General features: G+C 36.5%; 2 protein-coding genes across 7 annotated transcripts in view; both read right to left on the bottom strand.

Moving 5' to 3' along the window:
- Positions 1 to 27,197, bottom strand: part of sbm (L-type amino acid transporter sobremesa) — a 68,202-nt gene that overhangs the window by 16,628 nt on the left and 24,377 nt on the right. Inside the window, exon 1 of one of the 6 annotated variants that reach the window (XM_089474086.1) lies at positions 7,468 to 7,922. The exons of 4 other annotated variants lie outside the window; for them this stretch is intronic. In XM_089474086.1, the coding sequence (XP_089330212.1) occupies positions 7,468 to 7,549 (82 nt within the window). In that variant the 5' untranslated portion in view covers positions 7,550 to 7,922. Of the gene's footprint in view, positions 1 to 7,467; positions 7,923 to 27,197 lie in introns of those variants that run through there. One more of the 6 variants, XM_089474087.1, reaches the window with a different exon arrangement.
- On the bottom strand, positions 18,269 to 24,312 carry LOC149268206 (uncharacterized; the record flags this gene model as incomplete). The annotated part of the gene is made up of 1 exon (XM_089474096.1): positions 18,269 to 24,312. A coding segment is annotated over one exon (591 nt), but the record flags the coding sequence as incomplete, so codon positions are not given.

The following is a 27,197-nucleotide window of genomic DNA, read 5'->3' as shown; positions in this document are numbered from 1 at the left end:
TCGCCTTGCGTCTGAGCGAAACAGATTCTAAAGAAAACAGAGAGTGACGCTCAGAGTGAGACGTGTCTGCACAATTTTTTTGGTTATGATGCGAGGAAGAGAATAAACGAAAAAACGCTCAACTCTCATTTGCAAGCTCTGCTATTAGATGATTTTAATACAATAAACTCTCTTTTAATAAAAGTGACGTGATTGTTCATGGAGCGAAATAAAATTGTTTTGCCACGTAAAAAAAAATTGTTGCTGTTTTCCATTGTTAATAGTTGAAATAATGTCTTGCTTTTGAGCGATTGATAAGGTCTTATGCGTATGCCACTTCTAAGAAATGATATTGCCGCTTCGAATAAAACTCGTCACACGTAACGAAAATGGTGAGAGAAGCGCCAATTTCGATATGCACAGCGACATTAAGGCAGCATAGCCGTTTTAAAAATGCAACGGTTATTTAACAACAAAATGTTTCGAATTGTAGTACGAATTATAAAGAGATACGAAAACAAAATTTCAATTTATAAGAGGTTTAATATTCTATGAGCTATGAAAACGACTACGAATTAAGGAGGTGACCAAAATGTATGGAATTTTTACAAATGAACGAATTTTTAAACCTTTTTTTTTCGATTTTTGAATTAGCGGGATACAAATTATCGAGTCCCGAGTGTATGTACATACAGTGGTTCACAGCTTATTTCAACCAGCACCTCAAAAAAAGTTTGCTGATCTATAAAATCTAAACTATTGGGGGTATTGAAAAAATTAAAACGCAGGTTGTTAGTGTGATGTTTAAACTAATACAAAATCAATTTATTTATTTTTTTGAATATTTTTTTAATATTTCAAATTGATTAAAATCTAAAAAATGACACCAAAACAGTTCCACAGCTTATTTCAACCACTTATGAAATAAAATTATTAAAACTATGTGTTTTTGTAAATAACAGAAAATTAATATTTTGTGTGACTGCCCTTTTAGTTAACTACCATTTTAAACCATTTTGGGATAGATTCCACCAACTTTTAAGTGACTTCTGCAGTAATTTTATCCCATTCCTCAACCAATGCAGATTTTGGGTCCGATTTCTTTGATATTTTGTGTTTGCGAATGTTTTTTTCCAAAATCCACTACCAATTTTCGACTACATTTATTTCTGATGACTGGGCTAGTGGCTCATAATGTTGGAACATTTCTAGATCAGCCAAGTTTGGACAATTTCCGCAGTGCATTTCGGATCATTATCTTGGTAAAATCTGAAGTCATCCTTTATGCCAAGTTTCTGAGCACATTGAATTAAATTAGACTTCACAATATCAAGATATTTGCCTTTATCCATCGTAGTCTCTATAAACTCCAAGTTCCCAACGCCGGCGGCTGACATACAGGCCCAAACCATAACGTTACCTCAGCCATGCTTTACTATAGCCATCAAATTATTTGCGTCAAGCTCTGTATTAGGCTTATGCCAACAATATGAGAGCCATTTCAAGCCAAATAAATTGAATTTGGACTCATCGCAAACTATGACACTGTTCCAGAATCGAATGTCCTTGTGCAAGTGCTCCTCGGCAAATTTTTGGTGACACTTCATTATTTTGTCGTTATTAAAGGCCTTCTTGCGTGGTACTCTGTCATTAAAGTCATGTTCCCGAAGCGTACGGCGAATAGTTTCTGGGTGGCATGACTTGCCAACTCTTCCTTAACATCATTGGCCACTTGTCGTACCGATAGCCTTGGGTAGTCTCGGATTTTTATCACAATACAGCGCTCATCCATGGGATTCAAAATTTTGTTCGGAGCATTTCTACCTTTATTGTGGGTTCTATTTTCACGGAAAAATCGGTATATGATGCTTTTAACTGTAGTATCACTAGATCCAACCACCTCATCGATTTTTGTACGGGAATGGTCATTTTCATAGAGTTTGAGAACAAGTTCCCGCTGCTCAATAGTTGTGCGTGGTCCCACTTTGCTAATTCACTTTTCTGCAAGTTGAGCTCTCCAAATTCAACACAAACTTATATCATCACATTGCGAAACCATTGAATTAAGCATATAACAAGAATCTACATCTGCATTGCTAAATAACGGACTTTAATCAGCTGCAAAGCTTGTGGTTGAAATAAGCTGTGGAATTGTTTTGGTCTCATTTTTTATTTTTTAAGCAATTTTAAATCTTTAAAAAATATTTAAAAAATAAATAAATTGATTTTGTATTAGTTTAACCCTCTAACGCTCATAAGTGTCTTGAGACACTTATTTTATTTTTAAATTTAAAAAAAAAAAGGGAGCTTTTTTGTCTTTCAAATATTGCTTGATCGTTAATAAAACATTCAAATTTACTGAGAAAAAAGCTTTAAAAGCTCTCCAGTGCTTTAAACGGTACTTTTTATTTTCATAAACACAAAACATATGTTTTTTCGCGCGTGTAAATTGATCTGCTGCATGTGCTGTTGTGCAACAATTATTTTACAAAATCTGTGAAAGCAATCCATTTAAAATAATTTTTTATTGGAAGGTATGTTTATTTACAATTAAAACTAGTTTACAAAAATAAAAATAAATAAAAAATGTGCGTTGTAGCTTAAAAACAGTGATAAGTGTCTTGAGACACTTTTGGGGCTGCAAGCAACTTTTTTTACCAGCAGCTATTTCACAACTGCTTGCAATTTTGTGTGTACACTTATTCATTATATGGATTGTTTTACTAGAAACTGACATATTAACCATATAAAGATGGCAAACCGGGTACGATTCAAATTATCCGATTTAACTGATGAACAGTTGTTGGAATTGTTTGAGAATGTCCCTTCCGATGCAGAGTTATCCGAGTCAAGTGACGACGAGGAAGATGACTTAAATGTGGCAGAAACTCTAATAGCTGCTGTGGAGGATACTAGCACAATATCATTTGCTTGTAATGATGAAGAGAATGTGCCTGATAATGGTCAGTCAAGATTCCAAATGAACATTGAAGATGTTCATCATTATATAGGAATTTTGATATATATGTCAATATATCGCTACCCGAGTATGAGAAGCTACTGGGGAAGAAATGCCTTTTTACCCATTGCATCCAGTATGAACCGCACAAAATTTGAGACAATTAAACAGCACCTGTCATTACGTGATGAAAGCCAGCGGATCAAAAAGGGACAACCAGGCTACGATCCATTATTTCGCACTAGAAGACTTGTCGATTATCTTAATACAAGATTTGACTCAGTGCCAAAGCAACCACGCCTCTGTGTTGACGAACAAATGTGTAGCACAAAGATGAAACATCACTTACGACAATATATGCCCAATAAGACATACAAATGGGGTATTAAGCTGTTCGTTTTGTGTGATTCATATGGCTATGCATACCGATTCGAAATTTATAGTGGAGCAGGCGATAACATTGTCTTACCTGGTCACCCAGATCTTGGTGCTTCGGCCAACATAGTAGTACGTTTGACCAAAACAGTACAAAGCTTTAAGCACCACATCGTCTACTTTGATAATTTTTATACCTCTTTGCCTCTAATGGTATATTTGCGAGCAAAGGGTATTTATAGCCTTGGCACAGTACGTGCGAATCGAATCCCCAATTGCAAGCTACCTGACGATACAATCATTAACAAAAAGCCGAGAGGGTTTTCGACTGAGTTCGTAGGCACGTCACACGGGGTAGAAGTCAGTAATGTACTTTGGAAGGATAACAAGGCCGTTCGCTTATTGTCAACTTACGTAGGTGTTAAACCGTTTGCTACGGAAAGTTTAAGTGAAAGAACACTTAAGATTGACCGTTATGACAGGAAGAAAAAGCAACATATTGAAATTGACTGTCCGCAAATAATTCGGGAATATAACTCACATATGGGCGGCGTTGATCTTATGGATGGACTTATGGGCCGTTATCACATCAAAGCTAAAACCAAAGATGCTGCTACTCGAATTTTTTATCATTGTATTGATATGGCAGCAACAAATGCTTATATTCTTTATAGGCGAATTCAAAAACAAAACGCAATCAGTGACAAATTGATGGAACTTCCCGATTTTCGCGAGTTAATCGCTGAAGGATTGGTGGCTTTTAGAAATAAAGCCCACGCAGGTCGTCCAGTCAGTACCGTATCTCTACAAGACCAGATGCAGTCACCATCTTTGCGAACAGATCGGTCACCTTTTTCACAATCCCCACGGGCCCGACCATCACAGCTTGAGCTTAAACTTGGAAAAAAAAACTTTACACCCAATAGCGGAATTACGTTTTGACCAAGTCAACCACTTCCCAAATTGGTTGGATCGGGACAATAAGAGACGGTGCAAGCTCTGTAAATCATCACAAACGCAATGCATTTGTGAAAAATGTAATTTACATCTATGCTGCACATCAACAAAAAATTGTTTTAAAACATATCATATGAATAATAAAAATTAACATTTCTATTAAATACGTTTTTTTTTTTACTCTTAGATGCCCAAGAGTGTCTTGAGACACTTATTACCTTTTTTGCACCTGACGGCTAAACAAAAACTTCTATATTTTTTCTGAGTTCATTTTTGAGTTTAGAAGCCTAAATTTACTTAAAAAAAATTGTTCCAATTATTTTCCTCCAATAGTTAAGAAAACAGCATTAGAGGGTTAAACATCACACTAACAACCTGCGTTTTAATTTTTTCAATATCCCCAATAGTTTAGATTTTATAGATCAGCAAACATTTTTTTTAGGTACTGGTTGAAATAAGCTGTGAACCACTGTATATTAAATATGTTTGTATGACAACAGATAATAAATCTAATAATTATTCGTTTCATAAGTACACGCACGTATAACCACGCGCCTTATATTGTGCAGTTGACGCAATGATTGCGCTTTGACTGCAAATTCATTCCTATATATATACATATATATATATATATATATACATATATATATATATACAGTTGCGAAAAATAAAATAGCACCACTTGCAAACGCAAAGTTTAAGAAGTTCTCCTAGGTGCATTTATCAATGTATTGATCTAATTTTTTCTTGTATATAAGCAGAAAACAATTAATAATCGCAACAAGCAAGAATTATCCCAAAAATATTAATCGTTTTTATATAATTAAAAAAATTCTCAAAAAAGTCGTAAAAATGCCGAAAAAAATAATAGCACCACTAACCCTTTTCGAGTGAAAATCTATATTTTTCGCAGATTTGAATATCTTCAAAAGCACTAATTGATGAGATTTGTTGTTTATATATCTATTTTGATTAAAAAATTTTCAGAATTTGTGAAAATTTTCAAAAAAAATGGGTCGTGAAGAGCATTACACCACCGAACAACCCAATCTCATCAAAAAGTTGATTTCGGCTCAAAATTTTCACAGGAAAGTTGGTCATTTGATGGGTTCTTCAAAAAAAATGATCCACAATGCATTATTCCATAAAAAAAATTAATGAAAAGCGCGGATTTCGTTGAGTTCTGACCCAAAATCATGTCACTCGTCTCATTTACGAGAGTAAAAGGATCCTTTTAAGCCGGCTACTCAACTGAAAAAGGACCTAAACATATCAGCAATGGACCAAACAGTACGGAAATATTTAAGACATCTCGATTTGAACACTTTCCGTTCAAGAAAAGTACCATATTTGAATATAAAACACATTTCCAAACGGATGGCGTTTGCAAGGGAAACACAAAAATTGGTCTACGCAGGAATGGAGAAACATACTTTTGAATAATGAAAGTAAGATGCTAATTTTTAGTGGAAAAGGATCGCGGTCCTACGTGAGACATCCACAGAACTTAGAATTCGGTCCTAGATATACAAAAAAAACCCTTAAACATAGCGGATCAAGTGTATTAGTATGAGACTGCTTTTTTGCAAACGCCATCCGTTTGGAAATGTGTTTTATATTCAAATATGGTACTTTTCTTGAACGGAAAGTGTTCAAATCGAGATGTCTTAAATATTTCCGTACTGTTTGGTCCATTGCTGATATGTTTAGGTCCTTTTTCAGTTGAGTAGCCGGCTTAAAAGGATCCTTTTACTCTCGTAAATGAGACGAGTGACATGATTTTGGGTCAGAACTCAACGAAATCCGCGCTTTTCATTAATTTTTTTTATGGAATAATGCATTGTGGATCATTTTTTTTGAAGAACCCATCAAATGACCAACTTTCCTGTGAAAATTTTGAGCCGAAATCAACTTTTTGATGAGATTGGGTTGTTCGGTGGTGTAATGCTCTTCACGACCCATTTTTTTTGAAAATTTTCACAAATTCTGAAAATTTTTTAATCAAAATAGATATATAAACAACAAATCTCATCAATTAGTGCTTTTGAAGATATTCAAATCTGCGAAAAATATAGATTTTCACTCGAAAAGGGTTAGTGGTGCTATTATTTTTTTCGGCATTTTTACGACTTTTTTGAGAATTTTTTGAATTATATAAAAACGATTAATATTTTTGGGATAATTCTTGCTTGTTGCGATTATTAATTGTTTTCTGCTTATATACAAGAAAAAATTAGATCAATACATTGATAAATGCACCTAGGAGAACTTCTTAAACTTTGCGTTTGCAAGTGGTGCTATTTTATTTTTCGCAGCTGTATATATATATATATATATATATATATATATATATATATATATATATATATATATATATATATATATATATATATATATATATATATATATATATATATATAATGCTCATAGTACATGTAGCAAGGGAGAGTGCGTGTGTGCATGCCCGTCGCAAAATCATATTTGTATGGTCACCAACGATTTCATACCCTTCTTAGAAATAATCATGAAAACGCTAACATTTTGTATGAACGTGGCGAACGCTTTATAAATTTCGGTATACCCTTCACTCATAAGGAACGAGCTGAGATCGTCGCGAACAATTTTCAATTTTTGTGCGCTGCTGCTATTCGAGAGACCATAGAGAGAGACCATAAAGAGAGGGAGAGAGTGAGTAAGGGAAAAAGAGCACATAGCCGTGCTTCATTTAGTAATGCGTGCATTTCGTGGCAGCAGTCGCAGCACACTGATTTTGTCTTGCCTTAGTTTCACTGCTTGAGCCTCAGAAGCGCATTTTTCCGGTGTTGAAAAAGTTTGTTCTATATGTCTAGTCTATGTGTTCTCTGGTTAGTGCTTCTACTCTCGAAAGTTCTAATCATGGTCGCATATTCTTGTTCATCGAAAGCACAGCGACCCTGCTGTCGCTCTCACCCAGCGACACCCGGGACTACGTTCAGCAACAGCTATTGTTGTCTCTCTCTTAGTGACAGTGCATCCTTTAATGCACCACAATACTAAATCAATCGATTAACACGATATCAAGATATCTAATTGCAATTTCAACAGTGTAATATCGCACTGACACGACATATATATATATATATATATATATATATATATATATCACGAACTGTGTGTATCATTAAATTTCAGAAATTTCACTTAACCCTTTCGCTTACCTACCTCTACTGTCAGTTGAAATAGTGTTGATTGCGTTTTTTTGCAAGCAAAATAGTTGCAAAATTTTATCGCGCATGGCATGGACGGGTAAAAAATAGCCAAAATTATTTCGTCACGAATTTTTGCTCTGAGCAAAGAATATTTCGAGCAAATTGTTTCAAACGGCCAGAACGCGTGCTATATGGTCGATTAATCAATGGCAACTACTGGAATCGTTTTCTGGCGTCTCATCAAATACCATACAATAAACTCACGATGTGATTGCGTCGAATGTCGCAATGTGGAGATCTCTCGGGTACACCGTACGCTCTCCTGTTTAGTTTTACTTGAGCTATATTTACAATGTTCCGAAGTCCGAGTTCTCTTTCGTTTATTTATTTCATTTTGTGTCTAAAATAAAAAAATCTTGTGATTTTTCGCTATGCTTGCCGTTTTCGACAGCGTTTGCAAAGAGCTTCATATTCTTTATAGAATTTCTTGTCGCTATACAGAAATATTCTGCAGCCACATATCCATTAAAGCAAAAATTAACATACTCTTTAAATATATTTTGTGTCTATATTTTGATGCTATTAATAAGAGCGATCTGCGTGCATGTTAACGAAAATAAGAATTACAAATTTATATTTTTGTTCATGAGGTGAAAAGAGTATTTGTATTTGGCGCAATATCGAGTATGAATATATTTTATGGATATTAAAGTTGAACAATTAAAGTATTTAGCCTAAGCCTTAGAGGGTGTCCTGAATCGGGAAAAACTATGTATATTCTTAAATATATATACTTAAGTATAAGCAGCTTGGGAAAACTTTGAGCTTCCAATATTAGAGGTGGTATAGCTTCCAGTGATCTATAAACTAAAAGACGTCTAAACTGCTCACCATTTTAAAGCAGAGTAAACTGGAAGTACTATATCTTCACACATTTATACTAATGGACAATTTGTAAATCCTATTAGATATTAATGGTAAATTGGTAAAGACTTTTAATAAAATAAACTATTTTTAGCGATGAAACAATACCTGAGCAAGTGAACAGAAATTTTCTTACGTGTTCTTTTGCATATGTACATATATACAATGGAGGACAAAAGTATTTTGACAACGCATTGCAAAAACTTTAACCGCTTATTTCTGCGTGCTGAGAGAAGTAACGGTACCCATTATATTTTTTAGAGAGAGCAAACATACTAGGCTTTAAGTGACCATAATATTGCATTGATGACATGACTCATTATTTTTCTATAATTATTTGCATGGCGGATTATCATTATTTAGGTGGACAAAAGTATTTTGACATTCCCTTTCAAATTCATTTTCGGTAATTTGCTTGGATTCAAAAATACATATTTTTTCCTTTTAAGTTATTTTTGGTGTCCTCTTTAATAATAGCCATTATTTGATAATAGTTTTCGGTAACTTATGGGCAAACAACGTGATTAAGTGAAATCATTAAAAAATAAGTCGCAAACGAAGAATTGTGCAGGTATTTCCGTGGAAAACCTTACAGCCTTATAAAATGCACCTCTATGCGCAATTTACAACTAAATTAACAAAAAATAAAAAACTGATTCACTCAAACAAGAAGGCCAGATCGGAAAATTCATTCAAAAAAACCTGTAGAAGGTCGCATCATATTAACAAATCTTAAAGAAAATGTGCGCATTTTCATAAAAGTCATGTCGATTAAGCCCAAAAATAATCATAAATTATCAATAAGCAGAAATACTATCACAAGTCGGCGAAAGAAGGCAAATTTTTCTACGTTATAGATGTTCCAATACTCTTAATATCACTATAAAATAAACTAAAAAGGTATCGATTTGCTAAAACCTTCATAGGCAAGCCGCAATTCTTCTGGGGAAAAGTATTATGGATGGACGATAGTTCCTTTGGGTATTCTGGATTTAAAAAAAGCGATTTATAACAGGTTGCCAAAGAATATTCGCAAAAAAAGAGGCGTATGTACCCACGTGCTGAAGAATCGGTAATGCTCTGGGGGCTCGCATGTGTCAATAGCCTCTCCAATTTGATATTAATTAATGAAAAAATGAAGAGGGATAATTATTTACGTGTCCTGAATGACCACTCATCGAATTCCGGTTACCGGCTCATTGGAAAATCATGTATACTGCAGCAGGACAATGCTCCATGCCACAAGGTCCATATTTTAACTGAATTTTCTGGGAATATTGAAGTCAATACATATGATTGGCCACCTCAGCGCTCTGATCTCAATATTATAGAGAATGTGTAGGCTTACGCAAAAGTAAAACGTAGCTTAGACTTATCAAGAACGCCCAAGGAGACGGATTGCTGAGGTTTGAGGACCTTAGCAGGATTTTTCAATAGAAACATTACAAAATTTGGTTAGATCGATCCCTAGACGCTTGCAGATAGTAAAGGAGGGTTTAATTCTAATTAATATTTTAGTTACTATTACCATTGTTAAGTTTTTGTCTCACTTTATTTAATAAATATTAATGTCAAAATACTTTTGTCCACCCAAATAATGACAATCTGCCATGCATATAATTATAGAAAAATAATGAGTTATGTTATCACTGCAATATTTTGGTCATTTATAGCTTTTTATGTTTGCTCTCTCTGAAAAATATAATGGGTACCGTTACCTCTCTCAGCACGCATAAATAAGCGGTTAGAGTGTTTGCAATGCGTTGTCAAAATACTTTTGTCCTCCATTGTACATAGTATATTTAACAGTGTTGCCAAATCAGTTTTTTTGCGTCAAATCTGGCTTTTTATACCCTGAACCCATTGAAAATGGGAAATCAGGGTATAATGGTTTTGTTGAAATGTATGTAACAGTATGTCCGTCTGTCCGTATGTTTGAACGCGTCGATTTCCGAAGATATAAGAGCTAGAGACTTGAATTTTTTTTTTTAAATGACCGTATATACAGCGCGGACGTCGAGTTTGCTTTAAAAATTCGATAAATCGTCCCGTTATGTTTTTATCGAGTAAAAACATTCAAGTTCAAATCAGATGCCACTATAGCTAATTGTGAATGATTTTTCTTGTTTTTTAATTTCTCAAATATTCAATATAATATGTAGATCATATGCTGAAAGTTTCACTAAATTCCGTTCAGTCAAAAATTAATAAAAAATAATCAATTATTTGGCCAATTAACAAACGCACGTGCAGCAGCTACAACAAAAACATTCGTTGAATCACATCAGCTGTTAGTTTCGTTTAGTTTTGGTAGATGGCGCAGCAGCAGTGAATCTATTTGAGTTTTGCCAGCGCCACTAGCAGGAGTGAGGTGGCCTAGTGTGTTAGCTGCATGACGCTCGATCGAGAAGTCGCGGTTCGAATCCCGATCGATGCAACTGATGTTAATTTTTTATAATTGTTTCAAAATATTTTTATATTTTATTAAATGAGTTTGGTATTTTATTTATATTTTTAACCCTTTATATGGCACCACGTCCGATTTTGATGCGGTTTGTTTTATTAGATAGAAAACTTAAAATAAAAAATACACTTTTTTTTTCGTTTTTCAAAATTTTGATTCAGTACGATTTTATAAAGGAAAAAGGATTTGTTGCAGATATGCAACAGATGTGCTTACGGGGAAAAAAATTACTGATAGTTCTCTGGGTATTTATTTATTTTTTATTTATTTATTTCTTAAAGCTATTGACAAAAACGAGAGTCAATTTTAATTTAAAAAAGCCTATACAAAGTACACGATATAATTTCAAATAGTAACACCAACCCGATGGGGGTATTTTATTTGCCAGTCCGGCCGGCTATGCCCACGTCTCACAGCCAAATATGGTCAGTGATACTATTGAAGCTATGAAAAGAAAGTGTTAGTAAGAAACTTAAAAAAATAAAATATTAAAATGTTGGTTATTAACAATATCTAGCATAATTAAAATAATTCTTAAAATAATAATAAAAATAAAAAAAAATAATAATAATATAAAAAAAAATAAATAAATAAAAGTTAAAAAAAAAAAAACAATAATAAAAAAAAAGAAAAAAAAAGAAAATAAGAAGAGATAAAGTATAGAAAAAGAAAAAGGACGGTAATAAAAGAAATTGCAAGAAAAGTTAATAAAAAGAATAAGAAATAATAAAAAGAAAAGAGAAAGGGAAGAGCCAAAAATAGAGTATAAGAATAGAATTGAGAAAGCACTAACACAACATTAGCAGCAAAAACGCATGCCAATGCTTATGCCTGGGCATTGTGAGTGATTTCCCTAAGATAAGCTGATAGTACACTTTTTATTTTAGGAGGAGAGAGCTCTAAGGAAAAAACGTGATAATATTTATTAAAATTAACACAAAGAACATGAAACGCACTGTGCAAAGAATAATCCCTAGTGCACACAGGTAAATGAAGCGGACGATAGTGTCTAGTTGCTCGGGACGGAACCAAAAAATTTAGACGACCCAACAAAGAGGACGAATCAATATCACCACTAATCAATTTATGCAGAAAAACAATTCCTAAAATTGTTCTGCAATGGGTTAGCGATGGAAGATCAATTAGCTGGAGCCTACTATGATAAGACGGTAATCGTAAATTACTGTCCCATCTAAGGTCTCTTAAGGCAAAGAGAAGAAACTGTTTTTGGACCGATTCGATACGATCCTGATACAGTTTATGTTGCGGAGACCATACGACAGAGCAATACTCTAGAATAGGACGAACAAGCGAAGTAAATAAGCGCTTGGTAATAAAAGGATCTTTAAATTCCTTAGACCAACGTTTAATAAAGCCAAGCACACTTTTGGCTTCATTAATGATGGTAGAAATATGAAGATTAAAGTTAAGTTTACAGTCAAAGAACACACCAAGATCTTTGACTGTAAAGATGCGTCGTAAGGAAATATTGCTAATTTTATAATCAACAATTAGAGGAACGGTACGACTGAAGGTCATTGTCATACACTTTGAGCAATTTAGGTCAAGCTGGTTTGCCACACACCAAAGTTGAAATGCATTTAGGTCATCTTGAAGGTGAAGATGTCCATTTGCCCTGGAGTATGGAAGGCAAAGTTTTACATCATCAGCATACATAAATATAGTGGAGTACGAGATACAACTAGGAAGGTCGTTTATAAAAAGGGAAAAGAGCAATGGGCCCAAATGGTACACCAGACGAAACAAAGATAAGTTTAGACATAGCTGTTCTCAGCAAGACTCTTTGGGTTCTACCCGTTAAATAGGATGAAATCCAAGAGACAAGACTGGGTGAAAATCCTAAGCGTTCAAGCTTAAGAATTAGTATGTGATGATGTACTGAGTCAAATGCTTTACTGAAGTCCGTATAAATAACATCGGTTTGCATTTTTTTGGAAAAGCTGTCATTAACAAGCGAAGTGAACTCAAGTAAATTAGAGGATGTTGATCGATTTTGAACAAAACCATGTTGAGATGGTTGAATAATCGATTTGCAAAAATGCTGCAAGGCCGATGTTATGATTTTCTCAAATAACTTCGGAATAGCAGATAATTTCGCGATGCCTCTATAATTGGAAATATCAGATCTTCCACCTTTTTTATATAAGGGAATGATAAAAGATTCTTTCCAAATTGAAGGGAACACAGAAGTATCCAAGGACAAGTTAAACAATTTTAGTAATTGTGACTGAAGAGAAACACTGCACTCTTTAATCACACAACTAGGAATATTATCAGCACCAGGAGAGAAAGATGATTTCAATGTCCTAATGGCTGCAGCCAGAGAGGATGCAGTAACTTTGGGAGTATTTATAGATCCATATTCAGGAAGAGAATAAGGATATGAGTTGCTGTAGAGATCAGCAGAAGAATAAGTGGATTGAAAAAAATCAGCAAATAGATCAGAGGAATCCTGATCATTGCATGTTTTTTCACCTCCAAGGACAAATGAGGACGGCAAACCAGAGGATTTACGCTTCGAGTTTACAAATGAGAAAAATTGTTTGGGATCTCGAGTAAACTGACGTTTGCAACGTGTAAGATAATTCTCATAACAGCTAGAATTTAAAAGATTGAAGTTTGACTTGGCAATGGAATATTTGGACCAGTCAATACTTGAACCAGACTTTTTGTAATTTTTAAAACATTTAGTTTTAATGTTTCTCAAGTTCGAAAGAGTTTTGGTGAACCAAGGTGGCTTATTTGAAACTGGCGAAATACGGCGGAGAGGGACACAAACATCCAGAATAGAGTTTAAGGTAGAATAAAACAAGTAAGAAGGCTCCAGTCGAGACTGCTCGACTAGGAGATACCCTGAACCCTCCAAACTGATATTCTAATCATTCTGGACTTCTTTTATGCACACATACATACACATGCACGTATAAGCACGCGCTTTGCAAACTGCGCAGCTAGCAGCGGCTGCGCTTGGGCTGCACTGCAGTGTGGGCAATATAACGAGAATTTATTTGTTGAATAATTTCTTTTGTAGACATACGATCTTAATGAAACTTTTAGAGCGTAATCATATGGCTTAAATGTGTGTACATTTCAAAGCACAAGTCTCTAGTACTTGAAATGCGTTTTTTACAAATTGGGGGCGAAGGGGGCGTGGTATCCAAAATCTGTAAATTACAAAATCTTTGTATCCATTAACTTTATATACAACGCAAATTTGAAGTCTCCAGGTCTAAAAGTGTTCAAAATAAGCTGAAAAAACATTGTCGATTTTTCGATTATTCTCGATAAAAAAGTTATCGGATGAGTTATCGAAAAAATAAAGCAAACTTGTACTGCCTATGGTATACACGAGTATGCTTGCCAAATTTCAGCTCTCTAGCTCTTATATCTTCTGAGATCCTTTTGCTCATACGGACGGACGGACGGACGGACGGACGGACAGACGGACAGGGCTATATCGACTCAGCTCGTCGTCCTGATCAAGAATATATATACTTTATGGGGTCTGCGATGATTCCTTCTGCCTGTTACATACTTTTCACAAAACCATTATACCCTGATTTCCCATTTTCAATGGGTTCAGGGTATAAAAACGATGCTGCTAAATTAATATCAACCGATTCATATAAAATAGACCAGTCTGTTGAATTAATTAGTTCGTTAAGCAAAACGAAATTGCATTTACGATAACAGCGACTAAGTTTAGAAGGCATTGGTGTAGTAGAGGGAGGATTATCGATAGTTAATAAAACCTCTAAAGTGGGGTGATATATATCCTCAGGTAAGGAGAAAGGAGTTGATCTCGCGACATTAATGAGCGAATCATGATTAACAAACACAAGATCAAGAGTGCGATTAAGATGGTTTGAAATAGAGTTCATCTGAAACATAGACAGGTTAAACAATTCATCAAAAAGATAGTGATCAATTGTCGGAATAAAGTAATTTGCATTACAAGTTGAAGACCAAGAAGTGTTCGGAATATTAAAATCACCCAACACAAGAAGACAATCTCTATCACTTACATGTTCATTAACTTGTTTAATACAATTTATGTGGTGAGCATAAACTTGTACATCAGAAGAGGGAGGGATATAAGAACATGTGATGTATAATGAGCACGATGGGAAAGTTAATTTAACCGCTATAATCTCCACATCATGAAGGGACGAAAAGGTAAACAATTCAGAGTGGATAATGGACTTAACCGCAATTAACACCCCACCACCTCTGCGCGACGAACGGTCGAGTCTATAAATAGTGAAATTACTTGAAAGAATTTCACTATTATGAATATTACTACTTAGCCATGTTTCAGTGAAAGCGATAATATCATATTGTACACTGAAACTATGCAAGAAAAGACTTTTAAGTTTTGAGTTTAAGCCACGTACATTTTGATAAATCAGGGACAGCTGAGAAGAGGTTTGTAAGTAATTTAGTTTTTTGGTACAACGTTTGATGAAGATTGCACCGAAGGTAAATTTACTGAAATGGGCATCGATCTGTTACGATTTTTGGGTTTAAATTCATGAACAACTACATGAGGTGGCCAGAAATTAGGATCACAAAGGGTTTTAAAGTATTCTACAGGCACATTGATTTTGAACGAAGCAATTTCACGCGGTGTCGCAAAACTAAACTTCGATATAAAAACATTAGCCGGAATCTTATTTGAGATAAAAGCCGATACTGCCTCAATGGTAGTGTCAGATGAAAGCCTAGATAAGAAAACTTGCTTTCTAGGAGAGACAACAGATAAGGTAATGCTCTGAGAGGCTGACTTATTGTCACTCTTTGTTTGAGCAACAATAGAAGTAACATCCAAATTTGGGACAGGTGCTTGAATTTCAATAGAAGCCTCAATAGGAGAAACAGATATGGGACAAGGTGAAGGAGGATCTAGAGAATTGGGAGCCGACGACAAAACAGAAGCGCAAGGTGAGGGAGGAGCAAGGGAATTAGGTGACGGTACTATTACAGAAGGAGTTACCGACAACAAAGGAGTATCCAATTGAGAGAGAGGACTTTCAAAGCCGTACTGATTTAAGATTTCCTCAGCAGCAGCCATGTCACTGGTCAACTGCATAGAAATCTTCTTCAGTTTTAAAAATTGAGCCCTCACAGCACTATACATTTTAGAAAAGTTTATTTGTTTTTCCAAGCAAATCGGACAAGACCAGCGTATGCCTCCACTACCAGCTTTAGAAGTAGACATAATCTTGTCATATTCACGCCCAGTAAGACCTGCACACTTAGTATGCATCATGTTATCACACAGCCAGCAACTTATAAATTGCGCTTGTGCAGAATCAACTGTTTGCCTGAAAGTGCAAGCTTTTTTGCAGCAACTCATATTGGCAATTGGGATAGATCACAAAATTACTGAATGTAAACAGAAATGTAAAAACCAAGAGAGGTATAAATGTGTTGAGAGCGAGTCCGACAACAAACAGCCGTTACAGAGCGCAACGAAAATATATGTTGAGAGAGCGAGTCAACAACAAAAACAGCCGTTACAGAGCAGATCAAAAGTCCTCAGCGAGAGAGTATACTTGCACACCACAAAAATCAAAGATTCAAGAGAGGCAAATACAACAACCGTAGATAGTGAGAGCAACTTATGTACACACTCACACAAACTTAGAAAGAGTGAACTGGGGAGAGCGCCAACAAATAGAAACACTAAAGCAGAAATGCAAATAATGAAACTAATGAACCGACACTGCACACAAAGCTTCACAAATTAAAAAAGCAAATTATTAAAAACACAGTGAACAACGGATCAAACCTTGCACAGGAAAATATAGATATTTGCTATATACAACCGAACCGCAATTATGTGAAATTTAATAAGAATAATTAACTAAGAAAACAAGAATAATTGAAGAGCACAATAGTAAACACGTCTGTTAACTCTCACTGAGAACTCTCTTGATAGGAAGAACGTAATATTTAATTTGGATATTCTTAAACTATTTAACATATTATTATATTTATTTAATGACTATACGACTATTTATCTTAATAATATATTTATTAAATTTTAATTTAAGTGAAAATTTTTAAAATAATTGTTTCTCTTGTTGAAACATAAGGCCACTTCACATTTCCCACACATTACTAGCGAGAATCCCGTACACTTCGGGTACTTGCACCTTATTCGTTTTTCACCCCACAAAGACCAATGTCCAAATTCATCCTGCCGTACCATTCGATTTGGCACGCGTTGGGTAGGACCTCTTTGTTTTTTTTTTGCTGCAATTCGTTCTCGAGCATAGACCTTCTATTTCCCATTATTGATTTGGTATCAATTTTTGTTAGCACCTCTGCAATATTTATCCGAAACTCGGGAGATCCTAAGAGTTTAGTGCTTGATGCATTCGCCTTATGAACGCGTTTGTACAAAAGCCAAGCATTACTCACTGTCAAGTCGAGTAGATGGTAAAAAATGCGAACCTGCCGGCGTCTACTTCTTAGTAAAATTTTATATCTTCCAATAATGCTGTCGATCAGATCAACACCTCCCATATAGCTATTGTATTGTGCTACTGCAAAAGGTCGGTCAATCTCTACGTATTCCTTTTTGGCTTTGTTGAATCGACGTGCTTTGTGCTCTGGTAGTATTCCAGCATAGTTGGATGCCAATGATACGACTTTATTATCCACCCATGATGTTACTGATATGTCAACTCCGTCAAAATCAGCGACATATTCTACAGACGTACCCCTTGGATGCTTCTTCAAATTAATATTATCAATTGTTTTGTTATTTGGAATTCTGTTTCTTCGAATAGTACCCAAAGCTAAAATTCCTTCATCCGCTAAGTATTTCAAAAGGGGCAATGAATTGAAAAAATTGTCAAAATAAATTCGAAAGTTCTGATGCCTGGGCACTTCTCTGACCATTCTAACAACACAGTTTGATGCCGCACCTAGATCTGGTTCGTTAGGCAAAACTTTGTTTTCATTTCATGAATCTATCTCAAACTTATAGCAGAAGCCTGAATGAAAAAGGTGGTTTGGAAACAGATATGAAAAGAATTGTATGGGCTCCGAAAGCTCCATTACTTCAGGAGGCGGCTTCGCGAGCAGCCGCAGTTGACACTCATTCGATAATAAGTTGCGTTGTCTCCATAGCAGAGATCTTTTTTGGTTGTTCTTGGGCGAACCAGTGCTATTTGAAGCAATGGTTACATCAACGTCAGCACGTTCATCTTGCTCATCAATGTCCTCATCCGTACCATCCAATTCTTCTTTGTCTGGCTCGAAATCACTTTCTTCATTGGCAGAAAAATCGCATTCGTCCTCGCTCTCCAAACTATTAAAAAGTCTTGCGATTTGCGAAGGTGTCAATCCCCTTGCGGACATTATTCCTAAGTAAGAAATACTGTCTACAAAAATATAAATATATGTAGGTCGGCCTCAAAGAAGAACATAAAACACATAAGACAATCCAAAATAAATTCATAGCAACACATAATGACACAAAACAACAAAAGAAGTATATAGTGACATATAAAAAATAAGCACAATAAATGGTATGTTGCATAAATGCAACAAAATTGAGTGCAAAAAAGAAGTCCTAATAGTACTTTGTTGTATATCTGCAACATACCGATATTCAAGAGTTACTCACAATACACAACAAACCCAAAAACTTGATTACAAACGCATTATTAATATAGTTACCTTATTTAAAAAGTAGTTGTTCGCAAATTAAAAATTTTTGTTATTAGAAAAATTTGCAAATATAAAATTGATTTGGACACCATATACACAATTCACTAAATTGGAGGGACATGTGGACAAGTGCGACCAGCTACAAAAATCGAAAAAACACATATTTCTGACTTACAAAAAAATTTGCCATACCACTTTCTCGATACCCATTGCGAAATAACTCAATTTAAACGGTATGTTGCAGATATGCAACAAGGCCGTATAAAGGGTTAAATACATCGAAATTGAAATTTCAGACATACTAAATGAGCATTTTTATTTGTTGGGTTCAGGGTAGTATCTAGTCGAGCACTCTCGACTAGAATTTTCTTACTTATTTGAAAATCCAATTGCGGGAAAACAAAACAGCGGACAGCGGGAATTCTGAATTTTATTAAAACTAATTTGCTTTTTTCCGCTTTTTTCTTTACTGATCAATTTATCATAATTTGTAGCGATTAATCGTATGTAGAAGTGTTTGTCATTACAGTTGAATAAAAACTAAACAGTTCATTAGGTAAATTTTCAATGAATGAGCCAATTGAGTGGGACTAACTAAACTAAAATATTATTTATATTTTATTCAATATAACTTATTGTGAGCAATCGAACTTCTTGATTCTATGTAAATAAAAAGTAAAAATTCTCTAACAGAGCTTATAAATCAATTAATAAGAATGTATGCAGCTCATTTGATAACATGTAGTACAAAAATTTGTGTTAACGAAATATTTTTTATTTAATAGTTTGCCGGCAAATTTTAAAATTGCATATGTATATATTTTGCGTTAAAAAAAAATAGTATCGTGGCAATACTAGAGTTATTCTATTCAAAGAACATTAAAAGTATTGAACAGCAATATAAGAATATTCACCCGATTCAGAGGAGAAATTCTAAAGACTCTAACTAGTTTAGGGTGAGAGGTGTGCTTATAAGTATTCGGAAGGAAATAAAAAATGTAGGGACTTGGCAACTTTTGCAATAGCATCACTTTCCTTGCCATGGTTGACCACGCAAGTTGTAAGAAGTTTTAGTCAGGTCAATACTGTAAAAACAAAACTACGCAATAAAATGAATATTGATATGCTTACACAATTTTAAGCGTCAGGTAAAACCTATATAGTGTAAAACTTTACAAATACGGATTGCCACGGATGAAGAAATGCTGCAATGTCTTCTAGTTACTAAAAATATATTTAAATATCAATCAAATCAAAGCAAAACCCGTCAGCTCTTTTGTCCGATTTTTTTTTCACAAAATTTCAGCTTTTTTTGCTCAACAAAAGTTGGCAACGCTGAAATTTAACATACCTAACAAAAATTATACATAAACCGGAGAGTTGAAAAATAAAAAAAAAAAACCGAAAATCAATGTTATATGGGCAATTCTCTAGTGTCGAAAGTGACATTTGTATGTATGTTAAGTAAAAACAAGTAAGAAAACTCTAGTCGAGAGTGCTCGACTGGATACTACCCTGAACCCAACTAATAAAAATGCCTAAAATTTCAATTTCGATGTATTTAAAAATATAAATGAAATACAAAACTCACTTAATAAATTATTAAAATATTTTGAACCAATTGAAAAAATTAACATCAGCTGCACCGATTGGGATTCGAACCCGCAACTTCTCGATCGAGCGTCACGCAGCTACTCACTACGCCACCTCAGTTTCGGAAGCCGCTTTGGCAAAACTGAAATAGATTCAGCGCCATCTAGCAAAACTAAAACAAACTGACAGCTGATGTGATTCAAGGCACCAGATGGAGGCACGGGACGAAGGAATACTGCATCACCGCGACCCTGGATGTAAGGAATGCCTTCAACACAGCTAGTTGGGATATGATACTGAATGCGCTGCCACAATATAATATCCCTAAATACCTAAGAGAGATAATAAAGAGCTACTTCAGAGGAAGAACACTGGTATACAACACGAGTGAGGGTCCCCAAACTCATACAGTGTCAGCTGGAGTACCCCAAGGCTCAGTGCTGGGGCCTCTCCTATGGAATATCATGTACGACGGCGTACTGTGCTTGGAACTACCAGCAGGCGCGCACACCATTGGCTTTGCTGATGATGTAGCTGTCGTAGCCATAGGAACGGAGCTCAAAGATACAGAGGATATGTGCAGCGAAAGTATCAATCGCATACGAAGCTGGTTGAAAGGAGCTGGGCTCGAGCTAGCGGCACACAAGACCGAAGTTGTACTAGTCAGCAGTCGCAAAAGAGTGGAAACTGCCAATATAAAGACCGGCAGCGTCACCATTGCGTCAAAGAGGGCGATAAGATATCTTGGTGTTATGATAGACACAAGATTAACTTTCCGCGAGCACTTAGAATATGTGCATAAAAAGGCAGCTGATTCTTGTAGAGCTCTCTCGGCCGTCCCGCAAGCACCGCGCGCTATCCTAGCCACCACGCAACTTGCAATTTGTTATATAATTTTGTCAATAAATGAATATAAAAAAAACACACACACCCACACACACACATACGGACAGATGGACAAACAGACGGACAGGGCCAAATCAACTCAGCTCGTCGCCCTGATCAAGAATATATATACTTTATGGGGTCTGCCACGCCTCCTTCTGCCTGTTACATACATTTCAAGAAAACCATTATACTCTGATTTCCCATTGAATATGGGTTCAGGGTATAAAAAACAAGTAAGAACGTTGCAGTCGGGCGATACCGATTGCAAAAGACTCATTCACTGCCCAAACGCTGGCAACCAGAGTATGTAGTGCAATTTTCAACTCTAGTGCGCAACAAAAAACAGGGCATTATCCCATTAAAATTGGAAAATCATCGATAGCTATTGCTATCATCATTGCATTAAAATTACATACATATATAATTTATACAATTTTGACTCTTAATAATATATATTTATATCCATATATGTATTGGATACCGGCTTCAAGCTAGCAAGAGATCAGCGCGATTTTCCTATACATGTGCACACACTCATCGTCTATTCCATGCGTACAGACAGAAGCGTGCCTTTTATGCCTTTTCTAGGGGAGGTTCAAAACCTCTTCGATGTTAATTTTTTTTTTTTTTTTTTTTTTCATACATATTTCGTTTTTTATAAAATAGATATTTTATTGGGAAGGTGCGAGCTTGAATGAATGGCACTTATTACTTTTTTTTTTTCTTAGTCGAATAATTTTATAGGTTTCAATTTGTTTCACCTCAAATAGCCCTCAAATACATATACGCAAATACATACATATGTGTATATGTAAGTCTGCACGCATAGCATTAGGCATTCCAGCCTTATACACGCGCTCATTTGTATGTGTGTATGTATGCACACATAAATGCGTACTCTTGCATTTTCTAAGAATCTCAGCTGCGATTGATTTGTCTTTGCATTGTTTTTGAATTTCCAGCCGCTACACTGTCTTTTCTTTGCTATGTGGCGTCATAACAATAATGTGATTTCGTTTTAATTAATGCTGTTCGAAACGACGCGGTGGCGCTGTAGGCAGAAGCGCCGACGATCTTTATTTTAGTTATTTTGACAAATATGCTATTCGGCTTGGGTGCGAGTTCAAATCCGCGGAAAACACTTTTTTGTAAATTGCAAATTTTTTTGTTATTTTAGCTTTTTTATATTTTATTAATTTTATAAAAATGTTTCCTTCCGTGTAATCAATGCCTATTAAGCCTATTTATGTGTACAAATACATAAATAGATGGCTGACGCATATAAATGCCACAATATGGGCATTACCACGCCCCTAGTAGCCGTAGACTCCCCATTTTTGGCCAGCTCTTTGAACGAGCAACCGGTAACCTAAATGCAAAATTTGAATGCTTACGCTCAAAAAATGTGAAAATTACAGGGTATTTTTCGATATGAAACGCCCTTAAAAAGGCGTAAAAATTATTTTTGGGGCATCGATAGAGGAGGCTACCAGTAACTAAACTGCAGGAGATATAAACTTTTGCGGTTTGCCACGCCCCATATGGGCGGAAATATATCTACCACAGCTCGTTGGACTTGGGTGGTCAACCCGCATATATATACACCAAATTTCAGGTCTATAGCCTCAATAGTGTCCAAATTATAGCCGAATTCGAAAAATCACTATATCTTCATGTCCGATTTTCCACGTCCCTAGTAGCTCGTGATCTTGGGTGGTCGACGCGGACCTACATACCAAATTTCAGCTTTCTAGCTCTTCAGCAAACATGATTTCTGGTATATCGGAAAATGCATTTTCCGATTTGCCACGCCCCTAGTGGGCGGATCGGGAAAATTTGAACACTTTATAAATCGAAGATATACACGAGTATGTGTTCAAAATTTCAAGAGTCTAGCTTCAATAGCGCCGAAATAGATTGCGTTCATACGGACAGACGGACAGACGGACGGACAGCAAGACGGACATTGCACAAAACCAATATACTTATTCACTTTCGTGAATGAGTATAAAAAATATCTTAGCAGAACATGCAATCATTGACTTCGAATGTTTTGGCTGTGGTTGACCTTTCTGGAGAAATGCCCATATCTCATTTATATTAATACGAGTAAAGGCAAGAAATATTCAGAAATAAGTAGCTATTGTACGAGTTGTTATGAGTATATAAATAGCTTTTCTGTGTCGGCTAATCTAGCAACAAGTAGCCAAGAAAATGACTCACAAACACAGACATGCACGCATAAACACGCATGGCCTGCAGTGAGAGCCTACTATGGGAACTTGATTATTTAATAACTGTCCTTCTAAAAGGTGTCTGGTCCTTCGATGGGCCAGTGTATAATATATTATCAAATATTTAGACTGCAACTTGCGGCCTCTTTGGAATTAACACAGAGCTAAGTGCTAGCACCAGTGTTTCAATTTGTACTGTTTATTAGATAAAATAACGCAAGCGCAGCTTGCACAGTGAGAGCGCATCTATGCGCGAACAGAGAGCGACACCATTAGAGCGCACTCCCGTGCTCGCGCTCACAACAACAAATATTTAACAGTGGCTCATAATTAATAATTCACTACTTAAATTTCTTACATTGGATTTCAATACATTTTAATTCAACTATAAGCAAATGCCTTAACAGCGGCCGCGTTGAAAGGCCGTAGGGCTTTAATAAAATAATTAAGTATAAGTTAGTTGACTGGTAGCGGGGCAAAACGATGAATTGCCCTGTTGTAGGTGCCAGATTTTGTCTTAATGACAACTACGCGCACCCTACCATCTCCGCCGACTATGGCTTCTGTTACCACGCCTAGCATCCACTGTTGTGGAGGAGCGTCGTGCTCTCCCACGAGCACGACTGCTCCGACCTCTATGTTCTGCCTCTCCTTCGTCCACTTTGACTTCTGCTGGAGGCTGAGCAGGTAGTCCCTAGACCAGTCGATCCAAAATCGACGCTTTATGTCAGCTGTCCATTTTTTAAAGCATGTCAGCTTGATGTCGTCGACTGGCTCTGTGGACGTGATTGGCAGCGGCACGAGCGTTGCTCCTATTAGAAAGTGCCCTGGCGTGAGCACTTCGCCGTCGTTTGGGTTGCTGCTGGGAGCGACCATTGGCCGCAAATTGAGCACGGCCTCGATCTCGACCAGCACGGTGGCCACCTCGTCCTGCCGTAGGATTGCGCTGCCCATTGCCTTCAGCAGCAATCCCTTCGCAGATCTCACTGCCGCTTCCCAAAGGTAGCTAACAATTCTGCAGCACACAACTCCAACCGCGGAACAGATTTAGTTTTCAAGGGCGCTACCTTGGATTTGGTGACTAGCAGCCTGGTAATGACACCCTCATTTGTTTGCATTCTTACGTATAAACAACAACCGTAAGCTCTCATTGAGGCATCTGCAAATTCATGGATTTGGCATCCCTTTGATTTGAGTATGCCAATGTAACGAGGTATATGCAACGAGCTTAAGTTTGCCTCATTTGGACAGGCAATTGGCTAAGAACGGAGCAGTCGCTGTCCCACACGTTACTGTATTTAAACGAAAAATTTGTAACGGATCAGTGGGCGTTTCCCTCCATACATGAGTTGAAAATTGCGGTGGGACTCTTCAAGTTCACAGATAACTGACTGAATCCCAGATCTTTGCCTTTTTAATTTCAACTGTTCTACAAGCTCTTCAGTTATGAAATTAACTTGCGAGCCGGAATCTTATAACGCTCTAGCTAAGTGATAAGATCCAGATTGATGTTTTATCTTCACAAGTGCAGTTGCCAAAAGAACTTGATCAGAGGCTATCCGTGCGTGATTTACAGATGAAATCTGTAACAAAGTAACACGAGGGACTGCTGATAATACGGCTGAGCTACTTTGAGCCGCCTCCTAGCTGTATCTATCCAGTATGGTTTGGTGCGGCCACTGAGTGTCCTATTCGCAAACAATTTATACAGAGCGGATAGCTGTTTGCGAACGTTTCTGACAGGGTATTGCTGCGAATGACGAGCACGAGTGAATGAAGTGATCATTCTTTTTATAAAACACGCATTTAGAACTCTTTAACTGACCTGGCAGAGCGACAGCCAGTGAAGTTTTCCCATTTCTTTTCTTATTATTCTGAGCTACCTTACGACTTGGACCAGATGATTCTTCAGCACTTAAATGCTGATACCGTCTGTTTAAGGCAGCTTCACAATCTTGCCACAATGGAAGTTTATTGTAGTCAAGATTCTCTACCCACCTAGAGCGTGTGCCAGCGTCCGCTTTCATCATTACTAAATGGATGAGCATGGCATTCGAAATCTGCTTATCAGATCCTAGCGATAATAGAGACTCGTAAATGGCACGTACTGAGTCAATCAGCATGCGCAAAGATGATGCTGATGGTTCAGACATGTGTGGGAGGTCAAATAGTTTCGAAATGCTGTTAAAAAATATGAGACATAGATCGTCGTACACATTTTTTAAAGCAGCTAACGCTTTTGGGTAATTAGCATCTGTCACCTGATATGCCTTGACAGTACCTAATGCTTCCTTGTCCAAGCATGACAAGTGATTGAACTTTTCTATATTTGATAGCCCTGCCTCGTTGTCTACTAAACTCTCAAAAAGTCCGATGAAATTCTTATATTCCGAATATTCTCCGCTAAACCTTGGCAACTTTATATTCAGTAGATTCCTAGAGTGTGATACTGGGCTAATCATTGTAAAGTTAGCGGGACTCACACTTTTAGGTTGGCTATCACTACCTCGCTTCATTTGAAGTGCCTTTGTTGACACACACAAATCCTTTAACGTTGACCGAGGCACTAAATCTGCGTTAATGTCGACCAATTCTTGTTGTATCTTAAAGGCCTTTTCTATGTAGCGGTTCAATATCTCAAGTCGACATTCAATTTCAAATGGCTCTACTGGTTTAGTGTAATCTTTCAATGATTTGTTTATGCGAGTTAAATCGTTTGTAACATTGATTGACATTGGTCTATTGAGTGAAACCTAACTGTGTAGAGCAATTGAGTGCAATGCATTCACACATACACATGCACAAGCGAGAGCGTGCCGGTATGTGCAAGTGAGAACGCAACGATATTGCAAGCTAGAATGCCAAAGATTAGTGCAGATCGAGCTCATATGATGAGCGCAAATCGAGAGTGCAAGCTTTGAGCGACAATAAGTCCAATTGGCGAGCGCAATTAGTGAGCACAAAGCAAGAGCGCTACTGTGTGTGCAAGCGAAGGTGCAAGCGACATTGCAAGTAATCATGCAATGAGCGCAAAGTGAGCGCGCACTAATATGTGCAAACGAGACAGTAAAACTAGAGCGCAACCATATATGCAAGCGCGAGTGCAAACGATATTGCAAGCGAGCTAACAAATGATGAGCGTAAAATAAGAGCGCAATTTACTGTGCAAGCGCGCATGCAAATGAAGAGCGGAAGGCAAGAGCGAAATTATCTGCATAAGCAAGACCGAACTTTTATATGCGAGCGAGAGCGCAAGCGATGAGCGCAAAGCGAAAGTGCGAGACGAAAATGAGCAAAAAACTGTAACACACTAACGGCGCCAAAGAAAGCTTGGATTATGCGAGGCAACAGAGATTGCATTATTTGCAGATCAAAGATCAATTACAATATGCACCATATTTTTTTTTCTTTTTTTTTTTCTTTTTTTTTTCTCTTTAAATAAGCTCAACTCAATTTACATAGGCATAGATCAATTTGTACATATATCCAATAATAATCTGTATGTCCAAAGTAATGCATTTAATTATTTATCGCTTGCATTACTTGATTATCTATATGCTCTATGTATATTTATGTACTTCCCTGATCATTCACAAAGTCCATAATCCAGCTTCCTTTAATTCCAGAGAGTCCACCCGGGGGGCGCCAAAAATGTCCTTCCAAAAGTAGTCTGGTCCTTCGATGGGCCAGTGTGTAATATATTATCATATATATAGACTGCAACTTGCGGCCTCTTAAGAATTAACACAGAACGAAGTGCTAGCACCAGTGTTTCAATTTGTACTGTTTATTAGATCAAATAACGCAAGCGCAGCTTGCACAGTGAAAGCGCATCTATGCGCGAACAGAGAGCGACACCATTAGAGCGCACTCCTGTGCACACAACAGCAAATATTTTAATGAGGCTCATAATTAATAATTCACTACTTCAA

The sequence above is a fragment of the Drosophila arizonae genome, chromosome X, assembly GCF_054131065.1.
Source record: "Drosophila arizonae isolate 15081-1271.41 chromosome X, UAZ_ARI_1.0, whole genome shotgun sequence".
Taxonomy (NCBI): domain Eukaryota; kingdom Metazoa; phylum Arthropoda; class Insecta; order Diptera; family Drosophilidae; genus Drosophila; species Drosophila arizonae.
The sequence above is the reverse complement of the archived record's forward strand: the minus strand, read 5'-3'. Positions and strand labels throughout refer to the sequence as shown.